The following is a 20,190-nucleotide window of genomic DNA, read 5'->3' as shown; positions in this document are numbered from 1 at the left end:
TGTAAACTTTCTCCGGCTGTCCAAAATAAACCCGGAAACGCAGGCCGGCGGCTAAAGTGTGCTGTCGAAGTATCGGTAGGTAAGATGTCTCCCCTTCCAAAAAAGAAAGTAGGCGAGACTCACAAGGGAGTGGTGCCGATCATGTTGCAAGGACCAGTGACTGTACCGTTCCCCATCATATCATTGTCCTCCCCGTTTCCGCATGGATCGACCGGAGCTGATCGCCTTCTTTCGGCAGATAATTAAAGCAGGGTGACTGCTGACAGTGACGCCGGGTCTCAAATTACAATATCTCACCACTCACCACCCTAGCTATCGATCTACTCTGCTGAACGTGCTTGTCGTCTCATCTCATCTCATGGGTTAAAGAAGAGAAAAGCAACTGACAGACAGAAGAATCTTCAACACTAGCGGTCGATCCGGCGCTTGGCCTCGTGAGAAGTCCCCAGCCTACCTACATAACATGGCTACACGTACGAATTGTCCTCCTAGTTTGTGTAGCCCTGTAGGTGGTGGTGGGAGGGTGGATCTCTGGCACAGGTGAGCAGGTGAATCTCCTTGGCTCCAGTCAGGCATCGCTTGAGCTTGCCCAGATCGTGATTCTCCAGCAGGCATCCAGATTCAAGAAGCTGTGCCGTCGTCGCCTCGGCTTGATTCTTCCCGGGCGCTCGACAGTGCGATCCCGCCGATAAGATCGCTGCCTCGGCTAAAATTGGCAGCACCCTCAACGTCGACGCCCTCTCCCCGTGAAAGCACCACTACGGTATACTACTACTTCTCCTGCCAGCTGATGGCTCAACCGATGGAGGAAGGAATCACATCTTCTTTCCAAAATACAGTAAAATACATCCCAACTTGAACCAAGCAGAGGCTTGAGGCAGAAATCACTGTTTTGATCTAAGGACGAAATCAATTCATAAACTAAACTGTTCTGAAAAAAAATCACCCAACTGATCTTTTCGTGTGGCGTCCGACAGTTAGGCGCCACACTACACTGTGCAGCGCCTAACACACAGACGCTACACATCTGGACAGCATGGCACCCTGGAGCCAGGCCTGGCCCCACCCTTGATGGTGCAGCGCCTAGGCGAAAGGCGCTACACTATCATGTGCAACGCCTAGACGAAAGGCGCTACACATGTACTTACTAACCGCCTCGGAGGCAACAGAGAGCAAGACTAAAAATTGCTAAGTCAATGTGCAGCGCCTAAGAGTTAGGCGCTATACTATGCAGTGTAGCGCCTGACTTCTGGGCGCTGCACGATTGATCCACCACGCGTGGCCTGACGGGCGAGCTTAAACGCATAGGGCGCGGCGTGACCTGACATGCCATGACATGCACAGTCAGAATTTAAGTTACTATCTGCTGTGGTCGATCTGCAGGTTGGCTGGCTCACGGGCAGGGGCTGGCTGCTGGTCACGTATTTGTAACCCATGCTCCTGCGGTTTAAAGCAAGCAAGCACGGACCCTTGGACGGTCACTGCGGATCTTCTCCATCCCTGTTGTGTGTCGGCTACTATGCAATCAGATCAAATGATCTTCGTAGAAAGAAAAAAAAAGAGTCCGGGGTATGATCAGAACGAGCATATGTGCATGGATCGATTAAATAAACGGAATATGTAGCCAAAGATCAACAAGAGTGAGTGCGCGCGGGAGAGAGTAGTATATTTCCGTTTAGTTTCACCAGATTTTGTCTCTCCTTCAGTAATGACCAGGCATTGAGCAGTGGAGTACAACTAGCCAGAGGCGGAGGCAGGGGGTGCGAGCAGGGGTCAGACACCCCCATGGCTTCGCCCCCCCTGTGAGTTTCCGTTATCAGGGAGTACTAGTACACATCAGTACGAATACGTAAAGTGCAGACCACTTGTAGACCTATGTTGAAAGCTAATGGCCTAGCAGGACACCTTTCCAGCCCAAAGCCCAACGTGAGAAAGCATCGCTAGTTGTACACATCAGAAAGAAAAGAATTACGTGCATCCGTAATATCAGGCAGTCAGTTTCCTATCTACCCTGTAATTTCGTTCGTGGGCATCGTGGCTTCTAGGTCTGCTGGCACTGCAAGGCCCTACGCCGCCGTCTCTCGACTCTCGCTGCTTCCACCGCCGTCTCTCGGCTCTCGCTGCTTCCGCCGCTGCGTCACAGGGTAGAGGGCACTCCACTGTCCACTCCGGCGACTGAGTCCACGATGGGGACCATGCCGGTTTGTCTGCTGCACCGGCATCACGCACCACAAGATCTGTTTCAATGAACCAAAGATACATCACAATCTTTTTGAATTAATACAATTCCGTTGAAGGCCGTGGTTTATAATTTACTAATTAGATACAGTAGAATTACAATTTAAGAATCTAATTTTATTGCTCGTTTATTTCAATCACTGAATGATGAAGAGAGAATACAACTAAACATATTTGGTTTTCAAGCCCGTTGCTTCTAGCTCAGACTGTCATGGCAAATGCAAATCTTTCTACATAATAATTCGAACCCAAGTCCAGTTGATGTGCAACTCACAGATATGTAGTTTTCTTTTATATATTTCTCCCTCCGTCCCAAAATAAATGTCTCAACTTTACTGGGACAAAGAGAGTACTGGACGTATGTTGCAATACAATGAAGTTACATTTTTGAGACTATATTATTATATTGTGTCTCTCGAACAATTATTATCTTCCTCGCCCCCCTCATGTCTGAATCCTGGCTCCGCCCCTGCAACTAGCATCTAGCCAGTGTAGTTAATCAAGAACAGTGTCGGCCGGCCCGTGGTGATAACAGTAAAACGGAAGCACAGAGCTGTCGCTACTAGCCACTGCAGGGCAGTACGTACGTAAACAGTAAATGCGCAACAGAACTTACCAGCAGTAGGGATAGATTCATCGCATGGCATATCTACCTACAGTGAGCAAGGCAGGGCAAGTGCAGGTAGTAACTCAAATTTTGACCGTGCATGTCATGTCACGCCACGCCCTATGCGTTTACAGCTCAGTCGGTCAGGCCACACGCGGTGGATCAATCTTGCAGCGCCTAGACGTTAGGCGCTACACTGTATCGTGTAACGCCTAGCTCTTAGGCGCTGCATACTGACTTAACAATTTTCAACTTTGCTCTCTGTTGCCCCGAGGCGGTTAGTAAATGCATGTGTAGCGCCTTTCGTCTAGGCGCTGCACATGATAGTGTAGCGCCTTTCGCCTAGGCGCTGCACAATCAGGGGTGGAGCCAGGCCTGGCTCCGGGGTGCCACACTGTTCAGATGTGTAGCGCCTGTGTGTTAGGCGCTGCACAGTATAGTGTGACGCCTAACTGTCGGGCGCTATATAAAAAGGTCAGTTGGGTGAATTTTTTTTCAGGACAGTTCAATTTATGAATTGATTTCGTTCTTAGGTCAAAACAGTGATTTCTGCCGAGGCTTGATCCGCTCCGAACAATCAATAAACTTTGCCTGCTTGGCTGCTCCCAAGCTATGGTACTATAGTACACTACAATCATGCAATGAATCAGCAGCCAGTGGTGCAAAGGATTGATCTACTACTTTGATGAAAGAAGCACCCAGTAATCTTTGCAATATTCTACTACTCCAAAGCTAAGCTAATCTAGTACTGCAATCATGTTAACCAAGCAGCGATGGTATCAATCACGCGGGGCCCGGGTATCAATCGGGCGGGGCCCAGGTATCCACCACGCCAATAATTTAGCTCCACGTACGTCAGGGACGCACCACCCGGACACAACAATATCTCCTCCCCCCTGGCCCGTGCTGTGCTAGTCACCGAAACCCGTCGTCGACGACACCACAAGGTCGACGCCACGTGCCCTGGCGAGCCTTGCGGATGCAGCAAACAATGCCATCAATGGCGGCCCCATGGCCATGATGGAATCTCATGATCTCATCGCTCGCTCCAAGCGAAGCGACCTTCACCGGGTGAGCCCTGGGAACTTACGGACGCAGCAGCCGGGCTTGCCAACTGCATAGACGGTATGGGTCGCCGATGGCTAGGGCGAGGCGATTATTTCTCTTCCGACAAGTATTTTGGGATGGAGGGAATATCATCTCTCGTGGATGACTGACCGAGAAGGATAACCCACCCCTTTTGTGTTTGCGTTCCGTTAGAGCATCTACAGCCGTATATGATAAATATGACCCCTCAAACACTTACGGACGCGTCCACGAGCAGTGACGGAGCACTCCTGAAATCAACATAACTGCATCCGGACATCACATACTAGATTCTTAAATCCATATGAAATCATGCAAACTAAAAAACCTACGTCCCACGTAGATGATCTAGCTACTCCTCGTCAGATATGTCAACAATCTCCATGCCCTGCTCCGGCAACATGGGCGGCAGCTGCAGGTCTGGCTCCTCTGATGCCTCCGGCTGCTCCGGTCCGGGCTCCACCTCCTCTATCTCCGCGTCGAGTTCGGCGAAGAGCGTGTCAGACGCCGCCTGCCCTTGTTGAAGGAACCGCCAATTGGCCTCCACATAGGCTTCATCCTGGATGGACTCCAGGCCGGCCTGCTGCTCAGCCATCTCAGCGTCTTGGGCAACGGCGAACTCGACCTCCGCCTCCACCATGGTGAACCCCGGAGCAGGCTGCTCCGCCTCCTCCTCCTCCGGATCCGCCACCTTCATTGGCTCCGGTAGCTTCTCTCTCTCCTCCTCCTCCTCCTCCGGCTCCGGCGAGTCTGGAGGTAGCCCGGTAGCGATGCGGGCGGCGCGCCTCGCCTGGATCTCCTCCGTGATCTGCCTCTGGTGCTCCGGCATTAGCATAGCATACGTCGTGATCTTGTGCCGGACCATGGCAATGTTGGAGAGCGTGGGAGAGCGGGGGAGAGGAGGCGGACGGGCTTGGGTGGCTGTGCAGAGAGGAAGGAGGTGGATTGGTTAGGGTTGGGGGACGCCGGCCGGTTTAAACAACCGGATTTGGCCTTGAGCGGCAAGCCGGAACGGCGCCACGCAGCGTTCACACCGCGGCAACGGAAGAGGTGTCCGTCGGACTGCCGGGTTTTTCATCGTCAGTCCGACGTCGACCATAGCGGACGCGTCCGGAGGCCCCATACCCACCTCATATTTAGGTTGGATATGAGGGGTGCCGATCAGTCCGGACGTTTGAGACCCGTTTGAGACTCCCGACTGGGTGATATTTTTGTGACCGATCAATGACCAGATGAACCGTCCGGACGTTTGAGATCGGTTCGGGGCGCCCGACCGTAGATGCTCCTAATTTGGCACGGAATTTGGTCGGCAGCCAGTTTCACCCAGCAGAGGAAACGAAGCAACGTGACACACGGCACTGCTAGGCTAGGTAAAACTTCCGTCGTAAGCGCCAGTGCGGGCGATAGCAATGCATGTGGTGTGGCCTCCCTCCGTCGCTCGTCTTGGCCCGGCATAGCACTATCGCCATAGCCGCGCTCACTGTCACGGCGCCACCCACCACACTGCTCCGTCGGCCATTGCCCATTGGCGAGCCCAAGAGATTCCCCCGCTCGTCCCTTCACTCGCCTCGCCACCTCTCATCCCCTCCCCTCCCCTCCCCTGCTCGCCGCGGCCGTGGTCGATAGAGCGAGAGCGACGGGCACCACCAACCAGAGAGAGAGAGAGAGAGAAACAAAGGCGGAGCGACAAGTCGCGCACCCGCACGGCGCCACCCGGCCTATTTCATCCCGGCCCCGCGACAGCAGACAACACCCGATCCAAGAGAAGCGGGCCCGGGCCGGAGCCCACCCAGATCCAGCGGGGGATTCGTTTCGCTTCGTCCTCGCCAGTCGCCACTCGCCACCGCAAGAGGCGCGGCGCACCCCCCGCCGCGACGCCCGGCGCGGCTATAAAACCCGCGACCCGTTCGCCGCAGATCAGCAACCGCACAGCACAGGCGCGCGCGCGCACACACACACACACACACACACACACACACTCTCTTGGCGCCCCACTCCCTGGTCGTTCGGTCGCTCGTTCAGAGTTGGAAGTTGGAAGTTGGAACCTCCTCCTCCTCCTCCGCAGCAGGCGGCGTCGGGCAGGAGGTTTCCGGCTCTCGAGGGCTGCGCGTTGGTGCATGCAACAGAGGGGCCTCTCCAACAACCGCCGCTCCCGCGGCTTCTCCCGATCCCGCCTCGCCGTCGAGGGCGCCTAAACTGAACCCCACCGCCACCCCCGGCCTCACACCTTCTTAACAACAAACACACACCACAGCTCACGCTCACACCTTTGAAACGACGACGCTCCCCCTGCCTGCCCTGCTCCCTTCCTTCCGCCTCTGAAAAAACTTCGAAACGAGAGAAGAAGATGGACACCATCACCGTCGTGGAGAATGGTAAGCCCATGCCGGATCTCGTCTTTGTTGTTCGTCGTCGGACGGTGATGCCGGCGTTGACGAACCTCGATGGTGTGGCCGATGGGTTGATTGATTATGTGCGTGCGTGCAGTGTTCGGGGAGGTGGAGCGCAAGGTGCAGAAGAGCTACTGGGAGGAGCACTCCAAGGACCTCACCGTGGAGTCCATGATGCTCGACTCCCGCGCCAAGGACCTCGACAAGGAGGAGAGGCCCGAGGTATATACCACCAATCATCCTTCTTCTTGTCGCATCGCATCCATTCCGGTGCTGCCAGATTAATCTCGCCCTACATCCTCTTTTTTTGAGGATCCTCGCCGTACATCCATTCTTGTGATGATACGTACGCGTGGCACGGACACAAGAAATTCATAATAAATGATGATATATGTTTGTTCCTTTTTTTTGGGTGGTCATTTTCGTACGATCGTAGTACTGCTTTTTTAGACACCAGTACTGTTGTGTTGTGGCGTGGCGTTCTGCCACCGAGAAAAAAGGAGCCCAGATGGCGACCGCCTGACGGCGACGGCCATTCGTTTCGGCCCAAACGACGGGTGGCCGAGAACGTTACTAACGTCCAAGTGCTGGACCAGAGGCCCACATGCTGAAAATTATTTTTTTTCTTTTCTTTTCTTTTTGGCGTGTCAGTTGGATTTCTTTTTCTTTTTTTGCGGAAGCAGTCAGCTTCGAATCTCGACTTTCCATATAAGAGCCAGGAGCTCCCTAAAAAGGCTGATAGGTAGTTTGATTTGATTATACAAGGCTTATGATAGGTAGTTATCTGTCGGGTCTCTGAAAGCAGCAGGGCTAAATCACCTTTTTCCTCTGAAAAAAGGTTGACAGGTAAACCAATGGCAGCGGAGCACTGGGCTGCTATGTGGGGAATCGCCCGTGCCCATTTCCACCATGATTACAAAAATCCAACTCATCTAATATTAACCATATATAGCTTGTTAATGTGAAGATCTAGTACATAAATAAACATGGCTAGTCAAGTCGTCGAATTCGGACGGTGATCTGATTTTGTATTTTGTGACTGCTAGTGGACACGTGGAGCTATGGGTGCTACTACTATAAAATGACACTCTATAACCTACTAATATTTTGATGTAAATAAATGATCACACGCCCTCAGCACCATCCACTCGCAGAGAATATCTGAATGCGCCACTCACTACTGAGCCTGAACTGAACTGAAAATCTTGCCACTCTCACTTATTTGCTCTGGTTTAGTGGATGTGTATGTGGGGAACTAAGTGAAAGTGAGTGGTGAAAATGTTGGATCAACAGAAGAGATTCATGGCCACAAACGGAATTGGCACCTTACCATCTTCTTCTTCTTCCAAAATGGCATCCACCCCACTTTCCATTAACAAGAACAGAGCATGAGAACGTCATATACAATGATCATCACTCCAGAAATATGCAGCCAATAATTATCACAAAGCAGTCGTAGAGGGGCACCATGGTCAGTTCAAGGCCAAAAGTATGGCGTGGCATGCATCGGGATCGGGAACGAAGGATATTTTCTATGTATATGTATATATATAAGTGGCTCATAGTAGCTGCATACCCATAGCGTGCGTGGCATGTAACAAATTCAGTTATTTTAAAACTGAAAAGCACGCAGCGCAAACCGATTCCTCATATAAACTATCACCGCTGGACCCGCCTTCACCAACTCCGGCGTGTCCTTTTCCGCCCGCGACGATGATTCCCTTGCTCTTTCAGCTCCCCAGTGGCCACTGCCCCGAGCGGAGGACCGCATGGTGGTACCATATATATCGTCGTCACCATCGTGAATCACGGCCATATCGCTAGCTAGCCCATCCCATCATCGCCCTGCTCCCGCTGCCACTCTCACTCGCCGCACCACTCGCGCCGGCCACCGTGGGATCGAGAGAGAGAGAGGGAACCATGAGCGAGCAGGGGGCTGGGCAGGGTACCAAGGAGCAGTCAGTGCCGGCCGCCGTAGGGTCGAGAGAGATGAGCTTGAGCGGGCAGGGGGCAGGGCAGGGTAGCAAGGAGGAGAGACTGGCAGAGCTGGAGGAGCTCGAGCTCCAAACGGACCACCAAGGGGTGGGTCGCTGGATGGACACAGCTCCACCCACCATGATTTGTCTAAACTTTTGGCACGCACACTGGTTCTTGTTTCCATTGTAGCTTGCTTATGCTGTGGATCTGCTCTGCTCTGCTGCAGGTGCTGGCCATCCTGCCGTCGTACGCGGGCAAGACGGTGCTGGAGCTCGGCGCCGGCATCGGCCGCTTCACCGGCGAGCTGGCCAAGGAGGCCGGCCACGTCATCGCGCTCGACTTCATCGACAGCGTCATCAAGAAGGTGAGCTTTCTTGCCTCAACAAACAGAGTCCATATGCTTGGCTTGGCACTCCCCTCTGATGATCTGATCTGATCTGCTGCCGCTCGGTGTTGTTGCAGAACGAGGAGATCAATGGGGACATCTACAAGAACATCACCTTCATGTGCGCCGACGTGACCTCGCCGGAGCTCAAGATCGAGGACAACTCCATCGACATCGTCTTCTCCAACTGGCTCCTCATGTACCTCAACGACGAGGAGGTAATTAAGATCAGACCCAACTTGTGAATGGCACTCATGATTACAGAAACAGACGGAACCTTTTCTGTGACAGTGAACAGATGCAACTTTTTTGTTACTTTTTGGTACAACGGTTGCAAATTATGACTGTCACTGCCTTGTGCTGTAGGTTGAGAAGCTGATTGGCAGGATCGTGAAGTGGCTGAAGCCTGGTGGCCATATTTTCATCAGGGAATCCTGCTTCCACCAGTCGGGGGATTCCAAGAGGAAAGTGAACCCGACGCATTACCGGGAGCCGAGGTTTTACACCAAGGTTAGCACTCTAGTAATTCTTAACTGTTTTTTTCCCCTGTAATCTGCTTCCATTTGCTACAATTTTCTGTCATCTTTTAGGCATATTTCCTTAATTCAAACCTGATTTAATGGCTGGGGCATTGCATCTCTAGCTTGATAGGAAAAATCACCTTAATCATTTTGGAAGATAACAAATAAATTAAATTACTGAATTGTTCCTTATGGCAGGCAGCATCATGTTAATAATGCTCTTTCGTTATGGACATGGTATCTAATTATTTTTTATTGTAAATAGGTGTTTAAGGAATGCCACTCCTATGACCAAGAGGGGAATTCCTTTGAGCTTTCTCTGGTAACTTCCAAGTGCATTGGAGCTTATGTGAAAAGCAAGAAGAACCAGAACCAGGTACTTTCCTTTCCTTTTATGTACCAAAATCATTTGTTCATATCGGTGTTGTTTAAGCCAAATTACTGATTTAACCTTGCGCTTCTAAGATATGCTGGCTATGGGAGAAGGTCAAGTGCACAGAAGACAAAGGCTTTCAGAGATTCCTGGACAATGTGCAGTACAAATCCACTGGAATCTTGCGTTATGAGCGTGTGTTTGGGGAAGGTTATGTTAGCACCGGTGGATTTGGTGAGTTGCATAACTTCGTTGGCAAATGACTAAATTTCACTCATTATTTCTTGGAGAAAACACTAAAAATTCAGTGGTTTTCTACACCATACACTGTCAATAATCATGTTTCTGTCATAAAACAACAGAGACCACAAAGGAATTTGTGGACAAGCTGGATCTGAAAGCTGGCCAGAAGGTGCTCGATGTTGGGTGTGGCATCGGAGGAGGCGACTTCTACATGGCTGAAACCTATGATGTCCATGTCCTCGGCATCGATCTTTCCATCAACATGGTTTCGTTCGCGATCGAGCGTGCCATCGGGCGCTCGTGCTCGGTTGAGTTTGAGGTTGCTGACTGCACCACCAAGGAATATGCAGAGAACACGTTTGATGTCATCTACAGCCGTGACACCATCCTCCACATCCAAGTATGTTTTACTGCAAAGATTGTAACTCATTTGTAAACTCATTTTAGTGTATATGCTGCAGATGATTGGAAATCATTGCATATAAATGGTTCTGACAAGTGGTGCACTTGGTTGTACAGGACAAACCTGCTCTGTTCAGAAACTTCTTCAAGTGGCTCAAGCCTGGGGGCAAAGTGCTGATCAGTGACTACTGCAGGAGCCCTGGCACACCATCAGAGGAATTCGCTGCGTACATCAAGCAGAGAGGCTATGACCTCCATGATGTGAAGACCTATGGGAAGGTTAGCTTCTTCTCAAGAAAAGAAAATCATATCAACCAGATCAATCTAGTCATTTTGGCAGATTTGTTTCAGAGAAGCAAACTATCCTAAGCTCCTAACCTCTGTTTTGCACATGAACCCCAGATGCTTGAGGATGCCGGTTTCCACGATGTTGTCGCCGAAGACCGCACCGACCAGGTTATCATCTTCCCCTTTGAATCCACTCCTCTGCCATTGTCATGCACTTCCTGAATCCTACTCCTTTCTTCCACGTTGATTTGAAAAATGTAAGAATGTCTTCAGCAACTAACATGAGCATCACGGTCGTATGCTTGGTCATTTCAGTTCCTGAGGGTCCTGGAGAGGGAGCTGGGCGAGACAGAGAAGAACAAGGAGGCCTTCCTGGCGGACTTCACCCAGGAGGACTACGACGACATCGTCAACGGCTGGAGCGCGAAGCTGAAGCGGAGCTCCGCCGGCGAGCAGAAGTGGGGGCTGTTCATCGCGACCAAGTGATCTGGCCGCTGAGCAGCGACGCCATGGACGCGATGATTCGGGAGCAGAGCAGCTTCTGTTAAGAAATAAATAAAGAGGATCGGTGCTCGACAATGTTGTGGCCGTGTGTTGGGTGTGATTGTTTGTTTGTTGCAGTGGCTGCATTCACTGGCTGGGCACCAGGATCTGTAAGATAATGTGTACGTACGTACGTACGTACTGTATTCCTGAACTTGTACTGTGACGAGCGAGACTCGCTTTGTAACGTGCTATTCTGTTGCTACGTGGCCTTCGTCACTGTGGTGGAGTTGTGTGACCTCACACCATCTTTTGTCCTTCCTTCATAATGCTTTAATCCCTAAAAAAATTATCTTTGAGGAATTAACACCTGCCTAGCCTTCCTTCCAAACCTTTAGTGCCAACAAATAGAACATACCGACACGACCAAATTTGCTTTGAGAAGAGTGTTGGAGTATAGATTATGATAGGCTAGGATTTGTTAAGATTGAATGTACTCTTTCTATACGATTTCTATCTTATCTCTAGGAGAGGCTTCGTGTCCTCCAACCATATATACTTACATACTTGCCCTCGAGGCTCAATAATGCATCCACCACATTCCCTTCTCAGTACAAATGGGGGGAAGCCTCTCCTCCCACATTCATGGCGCGGCGATCGTCGTGCCGCCCAATTTGCCGTCCTAGGGCTATCAAAGCCGACTCCGCCCCCAAACCCTAGCCTACCTCGCCGCCACCCCCCCCCCCCCCCCATTCGAGGTCGAGCTCGAGCTGCCGCGAGGAGCTGCCCCACCATCCCACGACTACGCCTGACCTCGCTGGCGACATCTACTGCCGGATCAAGCACCACCCCAAACTTCCTCCACCTTCCTCGATGAAAGGGCATTTCCCACCTTAAGTGTTTTGGTGTTGATGACAACACAATTTGCATATGCGTTCTTCCCATAAGCAAGCATCTTGAGAGCAGCCATGCATTTCTGCAGAGGAGCGGAAGAATGCCGTCCGCAAAAATCCTTCCTCGGCTTGATGTTGTCATTAGCCCTCTCCATGACTGTCACTACACGCAAGAACAATTTTCTGCTCATTCGGAAGCGAAGTAAAAAAAACCTTCATGGTATGTTTGGTCTGCCGTGAAGTACGTAATCCGTGTATAGAAGCTATGCACCGGAAATCCTATCCCGGGAATATACCTGGCCATACCTCGGGCCAGGCCGGGCCAAGCCCGACGCAAAAAACCCAGGCCCAGGCCCGGCCCGGCCACCGGGCCTGTTTTCTGGGCCCGAGCCCGGCCCGAACACATAAAAGCCCGTCGGGCTACGGGCCGACCCGACCCGACTTTCAGAAAAGTGCGAAAATGACGGGCCCGGGCCCGGCCTTCGGGCTCAAAATCTAGGCCCGAGCCCGGCCCGGGAGCAGCGTCGGGCTGGGCCGGGCCGGGCTTCCCATGGCCAGGTATACCCGGGAATAACTCTCCGGCCCTTCATGGAGCCCTTGAAGTTCAGCACATGCTCCTCTGCCTCTCCATCTCCTCTTGGATGCTCATCATCATCATCATCATTTCGGCATCTTTGTCGTCCGAATCTGATGAGGCGATGAACTAGTTGAATATTAATTCGTCATGGTCGGGGTTCCCATAGCCATCATTCCATGATGAATCCATCGGTGACCTACAAGTAGAGACCAAAAGAAAAAAAGTGTCTTGGACATTTCGTTGAACAACTAGAGCACGAGGTGTATATAGGGAAGAGTTAGACGTACTGGGGTGACGTCCGGTGGTGGCGACCTTCATCGGTTGCAGAACGGTCCAATGTGGGTAGGGGCTTCCGGTGGCGAAGCCCTGGGTTGGGGACGATGGTGATGCAAAGATGGTGGCGGAACTCCAGTGGCGGCTGTGTAGACGAGCAAGAAAAAAAGAAGATGAGAGGGCTGGTCGGGCAAGGGGGGTGGGGGCGGAGATATGCAAATTGACGCGGGCCCCTGCGGTCAGTCCTACGTGGCCGGGGCGTCCGGGTGCATCCGAGCGTCCCCATACCTGACTCATGATATGGGTCGGATAAGGGGATTCCCGGTCAGTCTAGGCGTTTGGGGGGGATTTGCGAGGTCTAGTTGGATGCGGTTTTTGCATCCGATCAGTGACCCGGCAGGCCGCCCGGGCGTTTGGAGCGGGTATAGGAGGTCCGGTTGTAGATGCTCTTAGTGCCCGGAAAAAACAATTAATGCTTCGAAAATAGCAAACCAACTCAAAAAATGGCTAAATCTGAACATTTCGCTTACAGTGATGTTTATTAATCATGAGAAAAGTTTGAGGTTGAAATATAACCATACAGGAGTCAATATAAATAAACCCTATGAATAAAAATTGGAAAGACATTATAGGGGCGGGCCCTAGTAGATGCCGGCCACTCGTATCAGGTGAGCACGGAAAGAAAACTTGTGAAAACTCGTCTTGGATCAATAGCCATCCATGGAAAGAAACTCAGGCAAGTTTAGTTTCAAATTGGCCATGTACGCACGCTCGGCCTGCATGGTTTCTTTCCATTTTCATCTCTCTTCCCTCGCCTCCCACCAAATAAATAGTCACCACGCTCCATTTCTTTGCTGCAGAAATCGTCCGGCCGTCACCTGCCCTCCCGAAGGACCTCCAACACCAGCCAGGTACATCAGCATGGATCCACGGCGTTTACGTACATTCTCTTCGCATCTTCGCTTCCTAGATCTACCGAACCTTACGTACACATTTTTCGTTTGTGTTTGTGTTTGGCTGCTGTGTGCTGGGCATAAAATTCAGAGACCAAAGTAAGTACTGTGGTGCTGTGCCTGGCCTGCGACCAGGGACTCGCCAACGCGGCCTTCCGTTCCTGCTGTCACGGCTGCAAGGTACACGCTTACACCAACCTTGTGACTTCTTTCCTTCCCATTTCCACCCGTTGCGAAATACGTACTGTACGTACGTACAGACAGTGAATATACTCATACACATGCATGCATATTGGTGACTAGCTAGATTACAATGTGATGCTTTATATACACGTCCTTACGTCCTTCTATGTTTGATATCTTTGTACATGTGCGATAGCAGTGGTCACCCTGGATTAACATGCATATTATGTGCCCACCGCCGCATGACTTAAGTAGTGGATATCTTTTGCCACGGAACCGCTTCCTAATCGATCGGACAGCCTAGTGAGGAAAGCATATTTGGAACCAAAAATATGAAATCTGATCTTTAATTTGGAGTATGGATATTTTTTATTTACCATCTTTGAGACTTACACAAAATGCAATGCCATCATTTTTTTATTTGCTATACATATAGATTCTTTTATTTATTTGCTTATTGTGCCTTTTCTCTTCTATCTTGTTTCGACCCTTTTCCTACCAGCATTTTACAAGGGTTTTTAGTCATCATGGCTTCTTCCGGATCCAATGAGAAGAGAGGTGATGATCGCAATGGGGATGAAGAAGTGTGGAAGATGGAGACCAAGGGTGAAGATGGAACTCACAGAAACTCGGCAGTCTTCGCTGAAGGATCAGAAGCTCAAGTATCTCAACCTCCGTCAACCACGGTCACCGGAGTCTCTGCCATCCCAACCTCTTGGAGAGTCAAATCATCAAGCTATCGGCTGACACCCAAATCATCAGCAAGGTTGTACAGAAACCCTTACTACAACTTAATTCACAATTTTGGAGTAGAGAACACTTCTCCTTTGGATATTCCTGGACCTTGGGATCGCCATATACCCAAGAGAGGCAATGACGAGGAGAGCAACAGTTGGGGAACTACCAACAATCAGACTATGTAGGGCGTCCTTGACACCTCTGTGCTGTTGAATCTAATCCTGGAGAGCTACATGTTTTATGTATCTCTTGAGAGCTATTTTACATGCAAAGTGTGCTATTTTCTCCTTCAGAGAAATATTTTCGATGTATCTATTGGTGTGAGGCTATATGATAAAGAGATTACATGATATTTTTTTCTTTTTCTTTTCTTTTCCTTATTATAAATTCCAATACAATAATTCAGATCTTATAGAATTATCTTTTGGGGGGTCACGACTTTACCATCTTGGATGTTTTTTTTTCGAGAGTACGCCAATGGCGTACCATATTTTTATAGGAGAAAGCAAGTCAATTTATAAGAGGTTCCCACCGCTGCGAACAACGGCGAGGAGACACCACCAACACTCACACCTACAAAGCCTACAAGCTACTCTCTCTCTAATCTATGCAGCCCTCCTGCTCCAGCCTGCTTCCACTCGTTAATTTCGTCAATAATGTCAGCTGTCAGTTGCGTTGGGTTCCTCTGCTGAGCGATTCTCCCAAACACCCGAGCGTTCCTCTGTTTCCATAAGGACCAGGTAGTGATGAGAGTGAGCGAGTCAAAACCTCTCCTTTCCCTCCTGTGGAAGCTCTGCGTAGCTACCGCCCACCATTTCACCAAAGTGTTCTGCGGGGTGGGGTTTGGGATATCCATTCTGTACTGCTCCATGATCAAGTGCCATGTTTCACGAGCGTATGCACACTGCATCAAAATATGCTCCACGTTATCTTCGTCTCCGTTGTAAGTGAAGCACACGGAAGCGTGGTCCTGCAAGCCGTGCCGTGCTCTACGGTCCGATGTCCAGACACAATATTGTACCGCTAGCCAGATGAATATTTTGCATTTCAGTGGCGCCCAACACTTCCAAATGTATGATGCAGGCTCGAAGGAAGTCTGTCCCATGCACAGTCGCTTGTAGGTAGATTTTGCGGTATACCCTCCTGTGATGTCTGCCGGCCAGGTAAATTTGTCCTGTCGATGCTCATCCCTGTCCACCAGGGATATCGCCTGCTGTAGCATGTAGAGCTGCATTTGCATCGTGAAGGAGAGTCCATCTAGGATATCAAGCTCCCATCTCATTTTCCCGAGTGCGTGATGGACCGTGCGTGTGTTCTTCTTCCGAGTGGGTACCACAGTTGTGATGGTTGGCGCGATTTCAGCCGCAGTACGTCCATTGATCCACCTGTCCTTCCAGAACAAGATCCTCTTGCCATCCCCAACTGATATGGAAACTAGACTATCAAAGACCTCCCGTGCCTCATCATCGATAATGAGCTTCAGTCCCTGCCATGGGCGCCCTTCATCCGTTCTTCGGAGCCATTCCCATCGCACTCGAAGAGCAAGTGCCTGTAACTTTAGGTTCTTAACTCCCAGACCTCCAAGGTTGTACGGCCGACAGATCAAGTTCCATGCCACCAGTCACTGCCCCCCATGAGATTTTTCCTTTCCTGCCCAAAAGAAGGACCCGAGCCAGGTGTTAATGTCTTCGTAAACCCATTGTGGTGCGTCCAGGATCATGAGGTGATGCATCGGCCGAGCAGCGATAACTGACTTGACTAGGATTAGTCTCCCCGGCCGCTGGATCAGGCCGCGCTGCCAGGCCGGGACGTAGTGACGCACACGATCCAGCATGGGCTGCCAATCCGGCTTTATCAGCAGCGATATGGACAGTTGGATTCCCAAGTACTTGCAGGGAAAGTCTTCAATGTGACACTGCAAAATTCCAGTCACATGGTTGCGGTCTATCTCAGATCCACGGATGAGTATAGCGAGGGATTTTCTGTAGTTGACTTTCAATCCGGATGCTTCTCCAAAGATGTCCAGCGCAACTCGCACAAAGTTCAGATCGGCCACGGTGGGTCTGATGAACAATGCCACGTTGTCCGCATAGATAGATAACCTCTGTGTAGCCGAAACTCCATTGAAAGAGCTCACAGTACCTACCTCCGTGGCCTTGGAGAACATTGCTGTTAAGGCTTCCATTGCAATGACAAAGAGCAGGGGAGAGATGGGATCCCCCTGCCTCAAGCCACACGCGTGAGCAAAACTCCTTCCCGGGACACCATTCACTAACACCTTGGTGGTAGCTGACTACAATAAAATTGCAATCCATCTCAGCCAGGTATCCCCAAACCCTTTCCTTCGCAAGATCTCGAATATTCTCGGCATGTGACTGACTGCTTGCGCTATTGCATTGATGTTTCTCTTCTTTCTACTAACCTTCGTGAGGGACTATAGCTACCAAGTTGACAGAGTAAGCCATTTCAACTAAATTTTCACCTTCGTAGTCATCTCAAATGATCAACTAAAAATATTCATGTTTGAGTTTTTATAGCATGGGAATTAAAGTTCTTCATGATAGGCACCATCATAAGGACAACGGAAAATACGGTTCCAACTCATCAAACTCTTGAGAACTCAATAGAAAAACGCATGACAATCCCCACTTCTTCGCGAAGGGCTTATCATTTACTTTTAATGCGGGTTATCTCTCTTTAACAAAGCTATTATGTAGTGCACGCATTGCATGTCAGAGAAACTTTCAAGAGTCTTATAAATTCATGAGGTGTGTGATCATGTTAATTTATTATAGCTTACAATATCTATAAGATTTAAAAGGTTAGAAGCTAAGCAACTATTGAAATTTAAAGCTTCCTTGTGTGTGAGTTATGTTTTGTTGTTCTAAAAATCTGCCTACAAGTGCTAGCTAATTGATTAAAGATAAATAAGCAGTTGAGATAATTGTTGTTGAAGTGATGAGAACACTACCGCTTATTTATTTTTCCAATGAGACAGGGTTCATGCCAAAGGACACAACACCAACATAGATCGCAAGAGACTCGTCCCTTGTGATGGAAATAGTGGTAGGGTAGGCTAATAAGAGGCATAGCGGCAAGGAGGTCACGAAATGAGGCAAAGTGCGGGTGAGTGGGTGACCTGGGAGGAAAAATGAGTACATTTAATGGTGACAGAAAAAACATAAACCATCATTTCATGTCATCTAGTTGTTATGCTTGATACATGCTACCTCTTGAGCATTGCGTCGGTTTTTCCTTGAAGAGGAAAGGGTGATGCAGCAAAGTAGCGTAAGTATTTCCCTCAGTTTTTGAGAACCAAGGTATCAATCCAGTAGGAGACTAGACACAAGTCTCTCGTACCTACACAAACAAATAAGAACCTCGCAACCAACGCGATAAAGGGGTTGTCAATCCCTTAACGGTCACTTACGAGAGTGAGATTTGATAGAGATAATAATAATAAGATAAATATTTTTGGTATTTTTATGATATAGATTGAAAGTAAAGATTGCAAAATAAAATAAATTGGAAACTTATATGATAAAAGATAGACCCGGGGGTCATAGGTTTCACTAGTGGCTTCTCTCAAGATAGCATAAGTATTACGGTGGGTGAACAAATTACTGTCGAGCAATTGATAGAAAAGTGCATAATTATGAGAATATCTAGGCATGATCATGTATATAGGAATCACGTCCGCGACAAGTAGACCGAAACGATTCTGCATCTACTACTATTACTCCACACATCGACCGCTATCCAGCATGCATCTAGAGTATTAAGTTCATAAGAACAGAGTAACACATTAGGCAAGATGACATGATGTAGAGGGATAAAATCAAGCAATATGATATAGACCCCATCTTTTTATCCCCGATGGCAACAATACAATATGTGCCTTGCTGCCCCTGCTGTCACTGGGAAAGGACACCGCAAGATTGAACCCAAAGCTAAGCACTTCTCCCATTGGAAAAAAGATCAATCTAGTAGGCCAAACCAAACTGATAATTCGAAGAGACTTGCAAAGATAACCAATCATACATAAAAGATTTCAGAGAAGAATCAAATATTGTTCATAGATAAACTTGATCATAAACCCACAATTCATCGGATCTCGACAAACACACCACAAAAAGAGTTACATCAAATAGATCTCCAAGAAGATCGAGGTGTTGGAAATATGCCCTAGAGGCAATAATAAATTAGTTATTATTATATTTCCTTGTTCATGATAATCGTTTATTATCCATGCTATAATTGTATTGATAGGAAACTCAGATACATGTGTGGATACATAGACAACACCATGTCCCTAGTAAGCCTCTAGTTGACTAGCACGTTGATCAATAGATGGTTATGGTTTCTTGACCATGAACATTGGATGTCATTGATAACGGGATCACATCATTAGGAGAATGATGTGATGGACAAGACCCAATCCTAAGCCTAGCACAAGATCATGTAGTTCGTATGCTAAAGCTTTTCTAATGTCAAGTATCATTTCCTTAGACCATGAGATTGTGCAACTCCCGGATACCGTAGGAGTGCTTTGGGTGTACCAAACGTCACAACGTAACTGGGTGACTATAAAGGTCCACTACGGGTACCTCCGAAAGTGTTTGTTGGGTTGGCACGAATCGAGACTGGGATTTGTCACTCCGTGTGACGGAGAGGTATCTCTGGGCCCACTCGGTAGGACATCATCATAATGTGCACAATGTGATCAAGGTGTTGATCATGGGATGATGTGTTACGGATCGAGTAAAAGAGACTTGCCGGTAACGAGATTGAACAAGGTATCGGGATACCGACGATCGAATCTCGGGCAAGTATCGTACCGCTAGACAAAGGGAATTGTATACGGGATTGATTAAGTCCTTGACATCGTGGTTCATCCGATGAGATCATCGTGGAACATGTGGGAGCCAACATGGGTATCCAGATCCCGCTGTTGGTTATTGACCGGAGAGTCATCTCGGTCATGTCTGCATGTCTCCCGAACCCGTAGGGTCTACACACTTAAGGTTCGGTGACGCTAGGGTTATAGAGATATTAGTATGCGGTAACCCGAAAGTTGTTCGGAGTCCCGGATGAGATCCCGGACGTCACGAGGAGTTCCGGAATGGTCCGGAGGTAAAGAATTATATATAGGAAGTGCTGTTTCGGCCATCGGGACAAGTTTCGGGGTCACCGGTATTGTACCGGGACCATCGGAAGGGTCCCGGGGGTCCACCGGGTGGGGCCACCTGCCCCGGGGGGCCACATGGGCTGTAGGGGGTGCGCCTTGGCCTATATGGGCCAAGGGCACCAGCCCCAAGAGGCCCATGCGCCAAGAGAAGAGGAAAAGGAAGAGTCCTAAAGGGGGAAGGCACCTCCGAGGTGCCTTGGGGAGGAGGGACTCCTCCCTGGCCGCACCCTTCCTTGGAGGAAGGGCCAAAGGCTGCGCCCCCCTCTCTCCCTTGGCCCTATATATATAGTGGGGGAAAGGGAGGGCATCCAAACCTGAGCCCTGGCGCCTCCCTCTCCCTCCCATGACACATCTCCCTCCTCCCGCAGCGCTTGGCGAAGCCCTGTTGGAAT

General features: G+C 49.5%; 2 protein-coding genes across 3 annotated transcripts; one reads left to right on the top strand and one right to left on the bottom strand.

The window, feature by feature from the left end:
• Positions 1–3,863: 3,863 nt before the first annotated feature.
• Positions 3,864–5,694, bottom strand: LOC147992401 (uncharacterized). Its single transcript, XM_087529989.1, has one exon. It carries the CDS (start codon positions 4,794–4,796, stop codon positions 4,284–4,286), a length of 513 nt encoding a protein of 170 aa, XP_087386115.1. The 5' UTR covers positions 4,797–5,694; the 3' UTR covers positions 3,864–4,283.
• Positions 5,695–5,885: 191 nt separating this feature from the next.
• LOC147992400 (phosphoethanolamine N-methyltransferase 1) lies at positions 5,886–11,258 on the top strand. Of its 2 annotated transcripts, XM_087529982.1 has the most exons (11): positions 5,886–6,306; positions 6,419–6,543; positions 8,525–8,662; positions 8,761–8,901; positions 9,050–9,193; positions 9,470–9,580; positions 9,670–9,811; positions 9,940–10,220; positions 10,340–10,501; positions 10,625–10,678; positions 10,826–11,258. In XM_087529982.1, the coding sequence occupies exons 1-11, from the start codon at positions 6,279–6,281 to the stop codon at positions 10,994–10,996; spliced, it is 1,497 nt and encodes a 498-aa protein (XP_087386108.1). In that variant the 5' UTR covers positions 5,886–6,278; the 3' UTR covers positions 10,997–11,258. The 2 variants fall into 2 exon arrangements, with proteins under 2 accessions (XP_087386108.1, XP_087386105.1); XM_087529979.1 differs by lacking the exons at positions 5,886–6,306; positions 6,419–6,543 and adding an exon at positions 7,908–8,403.
• Positions 11,259–20,190: the final 8,932 nt, after the last annotated feature.

The sequence above is a fragment of the Triticum urartu genome, chromosome 1A (genome assembly GCF_056163025.1).
Source record: "Triticum urartu cultivar PI428250 chromosome 1A, HENAU_Tu73, whole genome shotgun sequence".
NCBI lineage: Eukaryota > Viridiplantae > Streptophyta > Magnoliopsida > Poales > Poaceae > Triticum > Triticum urartu.
The sequence above is the reverse complement of the archived record's forward strand: the minus strand, read 5'-3'. Positions and strand labels throughout refer to the sequence as shown.